Source organism: Parus major, chromosome 20 (genome assembly GCF_001522545.3).
Source record: "Parus major isolate Abel chromosome 20, Parus_major1.1, whole genome shotgun sequence".
NCBI classification, from domain to species: Eukaryota; Metazoa; Chordata; class Aves; order Passeriformes; family Paridae; genus Parus; species Parus major.
Window position 1 is genome coordinate 12,862,013 of NC_031788.1, and position 13,540 is coordinate 12,875,552.

General features: G+C 41.9%; 1 protein-coding gene across 1 annotated transcript in view; it reads right to left on the minus strand.

Annotated features, from left to right (window-relative positions):
• Positions 1-3,903: 3,903 nt before the first annotated feature.
• The window catches only part of TSHZ2 (teashirt zinc finger homeobox 2), a 133,432-nt gene continuing 123,795 nt past the window's right edge, over positions 3,904-13,540 (minus strand). The window contains exon 2 of the mRNA XM_015647322.3: positions 3,904-7,976. Within this exon, the coding sequence (XP_015502808.1) occupies positions 4,909-7,976 (3,068 nt within the window). The 3' untranslated portion in view covers positions 3,904-4,908. The remainder of the gene's footprint in view (positions 7,977-13,540) is intronic.

Genomic DNA, 13,540 nt, shown 5'->3' on the forward strand with positions numbered 1-13,540 from the left:
ATATTCCTAAAAAGCCAGGAAATCTGCACGGATCCATCGGTGCTGCCACAATCTGATGGATCATCTGGCCTGACCCTGCTCTCAGGGAAGCCAAGAACACACCATTATTGGGTTTACAAGGACAATGGCTAGATTGAAAAAACGCTATCCAGGACAGTTTTGAAGATTTAAAAATGTTCAATTAAAAATAAACCCCACAAAAATCTGGATCTACCACTTTGGGGAAACAGTGATAAATTACAAAGAGAATTGAGACTTCCCCAGGACAGGATTATTTTGAGGAAGGGCTGATGGTTTGGAGGTAGTTCCTTGCTTCAACAGGATTTTCCTTTAGCAAAAAGGCCAACCTGTTCCTTTTCCTAGCTCTGTCTCTTCTCCTTCAATTTCACCCTGTTTATCCCAACAAAAATCTATTTTAAAATGGAACTTCCCCACATGTTTCTCATGATTGAGAAGATATCATTTTCCAAAAAGACATTGTCAGGAAAGTCCCATTTGAATGGAATAATCAAGATTCCCATGGGATGAACTCTCTTTTCCTGGCTGAAGACACGGGGAGCAGAACCCTTGTGGTAAACAAGGTAAAAAAGCAGAACCTTTGCTGGTAAATTCTGCTTACAACATTGTGGTGACACCACTGCAGGCAGCCACATCCCAGCATGTCCAGTTCTCCTGGAAGGGTCTCTCAGCTTCCAATATTTGTTGTTAAGGTGAAATGGAAGTTGAAGAGCAAGCTAAATTCTCTAAAATTTTGGACCACTGGTTCACACAATTGTCCCTGACCACGTAACAGCCATACTGGCTAAGAGTGCAACATGATCAGAGCAGCTCCTACTGCTTCAGAGGGATGAGAAAATAAAATCCAGAGAAGAAAAAAATCTTCTATTTTGGTATACTTAACACATACAGTTATCTACGTGTCCTATATATCATTTAACAAATTGCTTTGCAATTCTTACAGGGCGTGGTATAATGACTGATTTAAAATCACTGCATTGCTTAAACTGCATTGTTCTTCATCAAGTTGAGTCATTTTTATGTGAAGTGTCAAGCTCTCTAACAAATAACTGCTGCCAGACAAATCAAGTTCCTCATCTTAAAGCTACGGCTAAATAGTTTATAGCTTTAATCTGCTCACTGAGGTGTGCAGTCTATGACAGTAATTATAAATGCAAGGAGAAATTATAGCTGAATGCTTTAACTGCATTAGGAGCCATTTGATGAACAATCATGATTGCCTGCTCATTTTCAACAATAGAGGGCAAGTTAGTGTCAGTGCATTAGAGGATTTTCAGTTCTGCTCTGCTCTTTCTTCCATTTACCACAGAATGTCAGTTGTCTCCTATAAAGTAGAAAAAAAAGCACCGTAGAAGCTTTAAACTTGATGGTTAAAAAGAGACAAAGGAAGAAACCGAGAGAAAAACTGTTTATCATTATGACTTTTTTTTTTGTTTTGTTGTTGGGTTTTTTTTTTTTGTTTTGTTTTGCAGCAGCCTTACTTTCAAATTAGTTCATCTCAGGTAGCTGCCTGTTGGCTTATCGGGGTCTTTTGAAACAGAAATCTCCCCACTCAGGCTGGTTCACTTGAATTATGGAGATTTACCTCTATCAAAAGTTGTAGCCAAGGCCACAGAAAACCTCAGTTAGTGACCAGCTCCAAGCCAATCTCACCTGGCTCTAAAGTGAGAAATACAATTCTGCCCTGCCCTTTTCCTCAGAACAACATAAAAATTCTAATTCAGTTGAAGAAATGAACAAACGTTCCTCAAGGTACAAGTCAATATACAAATTACTTCTAATTAAAGCCATGTTTCCTAATGTTCATGGGTTTTCTATGAAGAATAGCAATAAAAACAAATTTGAAGTGGGTTAAATGAAAGAGAATAGAGATGTCTGATTGTTGTATATTACACATAATCTTACTTTATATTACTAAACCCATATCACTTAGAAGAATTCAGGAAAACACCAAAGATGACTATAAAAGATATATATATATATATATATATTACATTTAAGAAGAATTTATAGCAAATTTCTTATAAACAGCCTCACAGAGGTCTTAAAAATAAATCCATACCCATAACACATTTTTCTACAGTACTAACCCAGATTATTCATTTATATTTTTAATGATAGCTAACATTTGACAATATAACCTCTACTAGTAAATGCCATTGAAATATAAAGTACTTTACGTATTTCTATACTTCAAGTACACTTTTCACTGTTTTATTTCCATTTACATCAATCTATATTCTCTATTTTTATGCCTATTTCACTGCAATATTGCCTGCAAGAAGGAAACACAAATGCACGCTTGTGTTTTAAGGATCTCAGCTTTATATTTCTCCTTCTAAATACTCTGCTCCCCTCTGTTATTATTCAAATGTATACTGGATCTTAAAAATAACATAGTAAGAGTAAGTAAACTCTGAAAATCCCTGTTATTTGATTTAGTCTCCTTGCAGATATCTGAAGAATCCATATGAATAAACTCCAGTCTCCCCACTCCCAACCTCGTCAGAACTTCAGGGAGGCTTTCGGCTCCGAAACTGTAATAAAATCTTTACAATGCCATCCCAAATACCCCATCATTTCACACAATTTGTGCTATCATGCATACCAACTGAAATTATAGCTCCAGATAACAGTGCTATCACTCTGTCATTGCAATTTAAATATATTTTTTCAAAGGTAAGATACAACCTGCATCTTGATATAAATTAGAAATGGATGAGTATTACGAGGACAGCAATTTCTCGGGATCCAGAGGCAGGAAGGACAGTCCCTTATTTATGTAGTTACACATCACCTGAATAATATGTCTCCGTGCAGGTTATTACAATGCAGAAACCACTATTTTTTTTTCCCTTGGAGATTTTTTTCTCCCCCTTTGTATTTGTTCCTCCAATCCTCAGCAACAGTAACGTGTTTACAAAGGTGGGTGTTTGGTTTGCTCTGAGTAATAACACGGTGCTTTTAAGACCAAATCTGAAACATTTGTCACGCATTAAGCCATGAATGTGCCGAAATAACTGTTGTATTAATAAATGTGGCAGATAGCTTTTGTTTGATAGTCTCCAAATTATTGGTTTGCTCTGATATCTCTTGTGTGAAAACTATGAATGGCAGAGTCTTAATAATCATTAACTGGTGGGGAAGGAAACAAAGCGTGGGATGTTTATCCCTACCCAGTCTCTCAGGGGTGTTGATTGACCAGTGGCCAGGTAAAGAAACAACATTCTTATATTGGGTTAAAATGCCAAAATAGACACCTTAGGGTATTAGCCCTATTTAGAAAACAAACTCCTTTGGAGAGATGGAATTTTGCTGGCTAAAATATGCAGGAAGCATAAATCTCCTCCAAAGCAGACAGCACGTCCAAGATGCAAAACTTAAATCTCACTGCACTTGAAGGCTGACATTGTACTCCATGGCAATAGCTTACAGCACCAGCCCAAAGTAACCCCTTGATCAGTGGTTTAAATTATTCAAAAGTAGCATTTTTAATGGAGCTTAAGTGACACAGAGCCCTCGTGCTGCCTTTGGCCACAGAAAGTGTTTCCTAAACCTTCATGAATATTTGCAGCAAACAAATGGAAAATCTTCCCCCAAATGGGGATTGAGCCCCGTCCCTCAATCAGCCAGAGGATGGCCACAAAGCCAGGTGGCATCAGTGACAACTCACAGCACATCTGTAATTTCCACCATGTGACAAATTCATTTCCTGAATGGTATTCAAGTAATGAACACCTTGGAGAAAACCTGGATCTGCACATGATTGTTCTGGGAGCACAAGCAGAGCCTGAGTCTGCTGGAGGAATTGCTGGGAACAACTAAACAGAAACCTCCTGGAAAAAAAATATGGTTAGAACAAAAAACTTCTATTTGGACTTTTAGTTGATGTTCTGCATATTTATTTCAATCAAGAATATTCAAGTTTGTGAATCAAGTAAAATTAAAAATGCAAAAATGGTGTGGCATCTGAATATTACATTACATGTTATAAACATTGGTTGTGGCAACTGTGTATCTTGCAGCAAAAAATAGCAACACTAATGCAGCAGTATCCTACTAACAGGTCTTGGAAATATTAAGCTTGTAAAAAATCTCAATTAAGCATTTACTCCCCCAGGTTATACGAGAACTTGCACTGAAGTCAGTGATGTTTATGGATTGACTTCCACCAACATGAAGCAAAATATAATCAAACATCTTAAAGATTAAAAAAGGAATGATGGAGAGAGAGGTTAAAATGATGTGACAAAAAAGGCCACTCACAGTAGCAAGTGCTTAAGTAAGTGTAAAATATTAAAATATTTTACAAAACTGAACATCCAAATATCAACAGAAGAATAACTGAACTTCTAGATAGGAACTTTTCAGAGTTATTTCTAGATTCTCAAGGCTGTGTCTGAGATTATGAGAAACTTGGAATAATTGAGATTTACTAATTGACTTTTGAATTTTCTTCTTTTCCCCCATCCAAATCAGATTTACTGGTGTGCTAGCACTGAATGAGGTAATAACCTTTTGGGTTTCAGTGCTCTTTATCTGCTTTTTTTCCATTCTCACCGCAAAGAGTAGCACTTAGTTCTTACATTCCACACAGAAGTGCAGTGGATGTGAAATGATTTATTCTTGGGAACAAAAGAGAAATGGGCAAACAGCTATTTTGCAAATAATAAGCAGCAACATTTCTCTGTAGGGCAGTGTGGGTTTGCACTGAGCAAGCTCTCTTCCTGAAAACGTTATAAAATGATGTGTACATGCGAGGGAGGAGCGGCGCAGCACACACGATGCATTTTATACTGTTTCCCTACTTTTACCAAAGCACGGAGCCTGACGGAGCCTCCTGGAAATGCTGAAATGAAAACTCACTATAGAGCATGCATACCTTAAGAGTTATTCTTCATCCACTTCTGCTACAAATTGTGAATGGTGTTCTGGTGACTTGCTGTGTGTTTTGCTTAGATGAAGTTTTACTGCATGTTTGCTCGCAAATGTCCGACAGCACAACTTACATTTGAACTTAGAGTCTGTGTCCTCTTCTCCAGCTATTGTTTCAGGAGATCTTTGAACTGAAACTCTGGAGATTTCTTGCTCTACCTTGGTTTGCTGCTCCACAGCCAGCCTGTTCATGTCTTTCATTTGGAAACCTAGGTGGGATTCTAAGTGGCTAATGTAAGTAGAGGGGGTTCGGAACTGAGATGCACAGTCGCTGCAATAAAAGACTGGATGTCCTTTGTCCATGTTTTTCAAAAACTTTGTTCCTCCGGTTTTCCTAAGTTGATACTTGACATTTGCCAGCCAGTGGCTGATGGTGGTCATCGACAGTCCAGTGAATTTGGAAATCTGCATGCGCTCCTGTGGGCCTAGATCTGATAATAAATATTTACCTTCAGATGTCTGGAAGAGGCTGGAAGCAAACTGAGCTTGCAAAATGAGCAGATGCTGAGGGTTCCAGTTTGACTGCCTGCCCTTCCTTTTATGCAGAGTGGAGACTTCCGTGGAGACGTCCTCGAAGCGTCGGACATCTATTTCCAACTTCATGGACGGGATCCTTGAGGATGCAGCAGGTTTTGGTGTGGTAGCTTTGGGAAGAACTTTGACCATGTCGGCGATGTCAGACAGAGCGTGCTTTTGAGGTGGAGAAGTGCAAGATTGTGCTTGAGCTGACTCAGCTTTCTTGCCTTTGGATTTGGTCAGGTCAATAGGCTGATCATTGTTTTCAAACAAATAGTGCCTGGATACGCTTGCAGGCTTTGGTGGGGTTGGAGCGGGAGATAAAACTGGCTTCTCCATCATGTTTAGGTTGGGTTTGTGGAACATGGAGATTGTGCTAGAGCTGGGGCTGCAGTTGGATTGAGGCTGTAAGGGCTCAGTGGCTTTGCCCAGGTGATTGTTCAGGACTGACTGCAGCGCGCTCAGGGGGTTCACGCAGGGCAGCTCCGAGGTGTGGTTGGCAGCAGCACAGCCATTACTGAGAGAAGCTGCTGGTGGCTCCTTGAGGACTGGCTTTTCTTTTCCACTGTCCTCTTTAATTTTGTCTTCTTCTTTCAAGGGACACGGTTCTGTCTTTTTTGGCTCCACAGAGGCTTCAGCTTTGAGGAGAGGTTCCCTCTCGCTCTGGCTGAGGGAGGCCGGCTCAGCCTGGACACCCTCCTTAGCATAGTCCTTTTGTACCTCCTCCTTGTCCTCAGCCTCCTTCTTCACTGGAGTGCACTGGCTCACGTTTGCTGAGATAGGGACCAGAGGCATCACCTTCCACTTGGGCGCTATGGGCCTCAACTTGTTGGTCATGGTTGGCCTGATTTGGAGCACCTGGGATCCCACAGGCAAGGACGGCTTGGCTCCCTCAGAGAGCTGGTAAGCTGCGTGGATGCTGGGATAGGCACTCCAGCTGGGAGCTCCGTTCTGAGCTTTATTGATGGCTGTCGTGACAGTGTTCTCCAAGGACTTTAAAATGTCCCCACCACCCTTCGAACCATCTTCTAAATCTTCTTCTCGGAGGTATTGGTATTTCATTGTGGGATCCAGGGGTTTCTGAAGAGTGTCTTCGTACTCCTCAGTTTTCATTGCTTTCTCATCTTTGTTTGCATCATCAGCTTTATCTTTTTTACTTTCTTTTTTAAGTTCAGAGGCAGGACCTATGCATTCTGCAGATGATTTACTGGTTGATTTTGAAATGGGGCTGTCACTGCCTGGTGCTTCAGACAGCGATTGCATTTTTTCCACAGCTAAAGGATCCAGAACAAGTTGCTTTCCTTTCTTCGAAGCTGAACTCGTGACTTTCAAGAAATGGCCAGTGACCATCATGTGGGTCGTGAGCTGCTGCAAGGTATCGTGGGAGCTTCCACATTCCATACACTTCAAAATCTGGGATTTGCAGGCCTCGAACTGCCAGGTGTAGCTGGCCCCGTTCTGGTACCCGTAGCGGTTGTTGGAGGAGAGCTGCAGGTTCGCGTTCTTCTGAGAGAAGGTGTCGGAGAAGGACCCCGTCGTGGAGTCGGGGGAGCAAGGCCTGTTCACATCAAACACACGTTTCTTGGCTGGAGTGACCATTTTTGAAGAAATGGTTGGTACCGGCTCCTTCAAAGGCACTTTTTGGTAATGTTTTGTTTTTATCATATGAACACTCAGATCTTGAAGGGAATCAAAAGAGTCACCACAGAACATACACTTCAGAACTTTTTGTGCATCCTCCTTGTCCATGTCCTGGAAGGCCCTTTTCCGGGGCTTGGAGTAGCTGGTAGGTCTGTGCTTGTCCTTTTTGTGGTTGTCATCCTGGTAGTGCCCCGTCTCGTTCATGTGGACCGTGAGCTCTACCAAGGTGTCGTAGGCAGCGCTGCACTGCCGGCAGCGGAACCGGCTGGCGCCCGTGAACACAGTCCCGCACATTTTGCTGCTCTGCCTGTAGAGCTGCACCGAGCTGAACAGGTTGGGCTTGGAGACAGGCCTGGAAGGTAAATTCTGCTGCAAGCTTTTGGACAGTGCGTCTTGGTGCCAATCGAAATCAGCTTTGTTCCCTCCGTTCCTGTTGTCGCAACTCCTCTTTTCGGAGTTGGACAACTTGAAACCCAGCCCCAAGCCCGTCCAGTAAGAGTCCGACAGGATGTTGGCATAGACTGCTGTCATTTTATCCATGCAATCGTGTGCTTCGCTCTGGGCTTTGGGGTGGGCGCTGCTTTTGGGGTCCTGGGGCTCCCTGGAGCAGATGTTTTTGATATCTGCCACATGGTCACTACCATCACTCAGCAGCGATTCGTTCTCCACATCCTGGTTGGATATGTGACTGACAGGGGAGTTCTGGAAACTGAAGTTCCCTTTCTGCTCAGGACCCACTTCGTGCTCCTCATCCGTGCCAGTGTCATTGCTGCCCTGCAGCTGAGCAGTGGAGTTGTTGTCATCATCATCCTCTTCCTCCTCCTTTATGTCTTCCTCTTCCTTTAAATCTTCCTCTTGGACATAACCTGAAATGTAATGTCAATATATGAAATAACCTGGTAAAGGAGAATGCTACAATTCCAGTTTGCTACTTTCACTATGTATTTTCTTTCCTGGATTTTGTTTTAATCTATAACTATACTGTCTGTTAGTTCTGGAAGAGAAAAAAAGCCAAATGATGTCTCTTTTTTTTGTGAAGGTTGCTGCTTTTTGTTGGCAGATGATCATAATTCTTTATAACTGCCAGAGATCCCGAGTTAATAATTTTCCTGTCATGGGAGTATAATTCTAACTGTCCTGTAATGGGACAGTTGGAAAATTCATATGTAAGAATTTAAAGTTTATACTAAAAGCTTCAATTCTATGAAATTGTTTTTAGCCTCAGTGAGAGAAAGGGTTGAATTTGCAAGGAAGAGAATAAAAATAAGTGCCATAATCTTCCTGGTTCAGACCATCATCTAGGTACAGTAACCCTCTGCCACTTGATCACCTAAAAATGCACTTTAGAAAGTACATAAATAATTTATATGTCAAGATACAACATCTGAAAGTGTTAATAGGCATAACTGAAACTCCTTTGTTTATAAAGTAATGTACTGTGTGCCATAAAAGCAAATTGTGCTTCAGTAAAATCAATAAATTTCAGGGCAAGAACCCTTGGAAGTTACAGAAGAAGTGACAGAGGTAGACCAAAGCTAATTGTAAAACTGAAGAAGTAGTACAAACCCAGAAGGATTTTATTTGGCAAATTAACTCTTTGATAACTAAGATGAACTTGATTCTGGAAGAGTTTATTTATTTAGAATCCAGTTCCTTCCCATTATCTGAAATTTGTTTTATGGCTCTTTAAGAACCTGGCTCACTTTGCTCCCTTGAATTTGGTACTCCTGACCCAAAGATACCTTTCTAGCAAACCCAGACAAAGTGTTCCACCTTTCTGATGACCATCTGGACAAAACCTTCATTTTCCACCCTAGCTGCATGATCTGACTCCTTCCCACGGGTTTGCCACCAGGCCAAAGACAGGAATCATTCCCTGGATGAAGGTGCAGCACAAGAAGAGGGAAATGATGGCTCTCTGTGTGATGGGAGCTAAGAAATCCATGTGTCATCTTTCCCACACCCTTATCATGAGTTTAAGAACTGCACAGGTCACACAGGCTTAGAGCTGGGCTTGGCTTAGAGCTGGGCTTGGCTTACTCCAGGTGTGGTACCAGAAGTTGTCACAACCAGAGGCAAAGACACAGCAGTGGCTCTGAACAAATGACCTGCACATCACTTGAGCCTGATAAAATAATAATAATCACACAGCAGGAGGAACTCTGTGCTCTACAGCAGATGCTTTCAGCAAAGAAGCTAAATATCAAATGTTAAGTGCTAAATACTAAAACTGAATCCCTTTAGCATGTGCAGGGTCCCAGCAAACAGTAACAGGTGATCACACTGAAGCAGCAGCAAAGACAATGCTTAGACCTCAATAGTTTCTTCTCCTCTCTAAACTTTTCCCTAATAACCAGATATGACTTTCCCCTTGTTGTGTGCTTTTTGGGAGACCAAGGAGAAGGCAGGGATGTGCAGGGGCAGAAGGTCCCCAGGTGAGGAGCAGTGACCAGTGACACAGCCCCTCTCCAGGACATGTACCAGTGCCAGGCACAGCACACAACAAAAGCAAGGAGGGGATCCAGGGAAGCAATCAGACAAAACACACAACAAAGAGCATTCCCATAGTTCTGGATCACTGCAAACTCCTTTCCAGCACCAACTCTTTGAGTGTCATTAACCCATTCTTCACCAGGAGTTAAGTTTTCCTTAAAAAAGAAAACTTTAAAACCTTAAAAAGGTACATAGAGTAGTTTACTCCTCACAAGATCCTTAGTCCTTTTCTAGGAAATGCAGAAGTACCACAGCTGCACATCCCCCACATATGGATAAAATTTGCTGCTTAATTAGGCATTGACATGTTTACTATAACCTTTACAGAGGAGTAACTTGTGCTGAGGAATCCTCTTTTGTGTGTGTGTCTGTGTAAGATACTGACACAATCTCATCTAAGTGGGAGAAGTAACCAGTTCCAGTATCTCCAGAGGGCCTTCAGGGAAGCTGGAGAGGGATTCTCCATCAGGAACTGTAGAGACAGACAAGGAGGAATGGCTTCAAAATGTCAGAGAGGAGGTTTAGATTAGATATATGGAAGAAATTCTTCCTTGTGAGGGTGGGGAGGGCTGGCACAGCTGCCCAGAGCAGCTGGGGCTGTCCCTGGATCCCTGGAATTGCCCAAGGCCAGGTTGGATGGTGCCTGGAGCAGCCTGGGACAGTGGAGCTGTCCCTGCCATGGCTGGGGTGGCACTGGATTCTGTGATTCTGTGATCTTACCTTGCCAGAGAGCACCATCAAAATTTCACAAAACCATCAGTCACATCTGTTTTAATAGTTATGGGGTTTGGGCAGCTTTAAAACCACATTTCAGTATCTTCCCTGTAAAAGCATTTCTGTTTATGTAAATGATTTAAATTGCTGTGGGCATTTTAAGGACAGTGGAGACCAGTTCTACAAGACAACCTTGGGTACAAGAGATGCTCGTGTTCTTCCAGCAGGGCTTTTTAGTAAGATTTCATTGGACATGAAGGCATGTAGCTGGTTAACAGAAATAACATTAATTTAAGTGGACTTTACATTATTTATTTTAGAAGTAAAGAGTGTCTTATATCTGTACACCCACATGCTTTAAATGCAGAGTCTGTAATAAGCAGCATAAATTTTGCACGTCACACTGATGTCCATGTAATAAATTGTTGAGTGACCTGTTCTCTTCCCACCAGTTCTCCCCCAGGCTTATTCTGACATTCCAAACCTCTGAGATCCTCATGTGTAACTGTGTTACAGGGAAGAAAATAATATCAAAAAAATCCAAACTCAGTAACTGGATGAATGCTTCCTCCTTTTCCTAGATGGGAATTTTTCCCACCAAAATTAAACTGGCAAATGTAAGATGGGAAAAGTGCAGTCCTGAAGAAGTGGGAGACTGAAATGTCGCTATCATTAAGAATTGACAAAACTCAGAAGCTTCAAAGCATTGAATGGAAGCAATTTTTGGCTTCCTAAATGGAAATGCAGTCTTTGGTTTAGTTCTGATTGATCTCAAGACAGGGTATGTCAAAATCATGACATCAGTAAGGATAATATTATTATATGGATAATAATCACAAATATAATTCCAAATTATTTGGTTTCTCAATTCCCCTCTGTGTCTTTGTGATTGGATTAATGGAAACCTCAGAAACCTGCTTCTCTAGGATGAGAGCTGCAATAAACAGCTGGTTCTTTATTCTTCTAAAAGGACATTTTCTTAGCTATTTCTGGAATATTTCCACAGAGGAGCTAAAATAAACCAGGTCCAGTTAATACGCCTGCAAGACCTGGGTGTAAAACCAGCCCCATGGCCTTGGAGCTGGAGCTTTCCCTGCAGACAGCCCCAAGCCCCAGGGGGGTGAATCCAGCACTGCCATCCAGGACTAACCTGGGAGTGGCACCACATTATCCATCCCTCCTGACCCGAACTGTGGAGTGTCAATACAGCTTCTTGTCAAAAATCTTCATTCTGACTGTTACATTTTCCACCAGCAGATACTATTTTCACTCATATTTGCTCTTTTGCCACGTAGAGAAACATTTATTAAAATACATGTATATGTATATATCCATGTTTCTTTCCAAGACTGGAAAATTTATTTTCTGCCAAGAGAAGGGACAGTGAATCATTGTTCAGAACAACTCTGCTAATCCCTGGAAATGGCACCACCTGCACTTCTTCAGCCATACATATTCCAGTTTCCCTTGAAACAACATCATCAGGAAAGCAATCTCACAGTGCTAGAAGGTGATCTTGTTTCCTCCTTGTCTGGCTTCAGCTCAAACATCTTTTTGTGTTTGGCAGAAGCTGTTTCTTTCTCTGAAAGGTTCCAAGCAGATAATGGATAATGACCACTTCTCATTCCTCCTTCTCCAAGATGTCGAACTGCATTAAGCACCCACAGACAAATCTTAACCTGGCTCTTTGTAGGAGTTCAGAGCTACAGTTTCATCCCAGCCTGAAAATCAACTGGAGAGAGAAATTGGCAGCTGGGGGAAAAATAGTTCCCTACTCCATTGCATAACCCTTTATCAAGGACATTTTGGAATTTAACAGGATTAAAACCAATAGAACACTCTAGAAAAACAATGGAATTCCATGGAAAGAATTCTCAAAATATGAAATTTGCCATAAAGGAGTGAATTGTGGAATTTCAGAGCTTTTAAGGCTATGTTCAAAATTTCTGTACCATGGAAATAACTTCCTGTAAAGTTCTCCAAGGTGGAAAGAGAACACAGGGAAAGGTTCCTGAATTGGGCACAGAGAGCACTCGGAATGGAAGGGACCAAGGGACATCTCTGGCCTGAAAGTCCTGGTGTTGAGTTTTAGTTCCTGAGGAAGGTTTGGAGATCCCCAGAAAAGGCTGGAGATGCTCAGTTCTCTCTTTGCTGGGAGGCCAGTTCATTCATTCTGATAATGGGGCATTTTTTGCAGCTTTTGCTGCTGTTACTATTTACCATCACACCCACACTCAAACTGCAGTGGCTCCATGTGGATCACCACCATGGTGATGAATTTTCTGTCCAAAACAACTTGTCACCTCAAAGGAGGGATTTTTCCCAATAATCCTTTGGGTTTTTTTTCCCCTAGAAATTTATTTTCCATGTAGAGCAGCTGATACCAAGGCAAGAATTCCTGCTCTTGCAGAGTAGGAGAAGGAACACCCACCACCATCCACTGCAGGAGGACAGGAGCAGCTTCCTCAGGAGCAAGGAATGAGTGGTTTCCACATTGCCTGAATTCTAACACACAAAGGCAATTCCACGAAGCCATAACTATTATGTATATACAATGCTGAAATGAAGCAATTTGGGGCTTTCATTTTGTTGTACTTTAATTAGAGTTGTGTTATAAAGTTTTCAATTAAATATCCAATTTCCCACTGGTTGAGAAGGCAAAATACCCCTGAGTTTCAGTGGGCCCTCAGCAGCAAAACCAGAAGAGGTGATGTCCTTTGCCCTTCATCCTGCACAGTTATGAGCCAAATGATCAGTGGCTGGAGGGAACTGCCTGTGAGTGACCCATACACTCAAAAACAATAATAAAGCAGGAAAAAAAACCCAACACAAGCAAAAAGAGAGGTGAGCTGATGTGAGCTGCTGAGCTGAGTGCAGAGGAGGAAAGGAATTATTGTGGAGGTTTTTCTTAAATAATTTTCCTTAAGGATGACATTGCATAGGTAGTTATTGAATAAAAAGCAGCAAGCCAACCTTGCTATGCTTTGAATTCAGTTTGAATCCTTTCCATGCCAGGTCCTGGCTGCTGCAGGGAAGGATTCCATCATGTTGGAGCCAGGAGCTGTTGGTGTTTGGTGATCCCCAGATTGTATTTCCAACTAAAATACTCCTAAAGAATGTTGTGACTGCAAAGAGCTCAAGCTCCCCCTTGCCCCAACCACCTCAGCTGCCCTCCCTCACACCACACTCCTGTCCTGGCCTCAGCAGTGAGGTTTGGGACAGG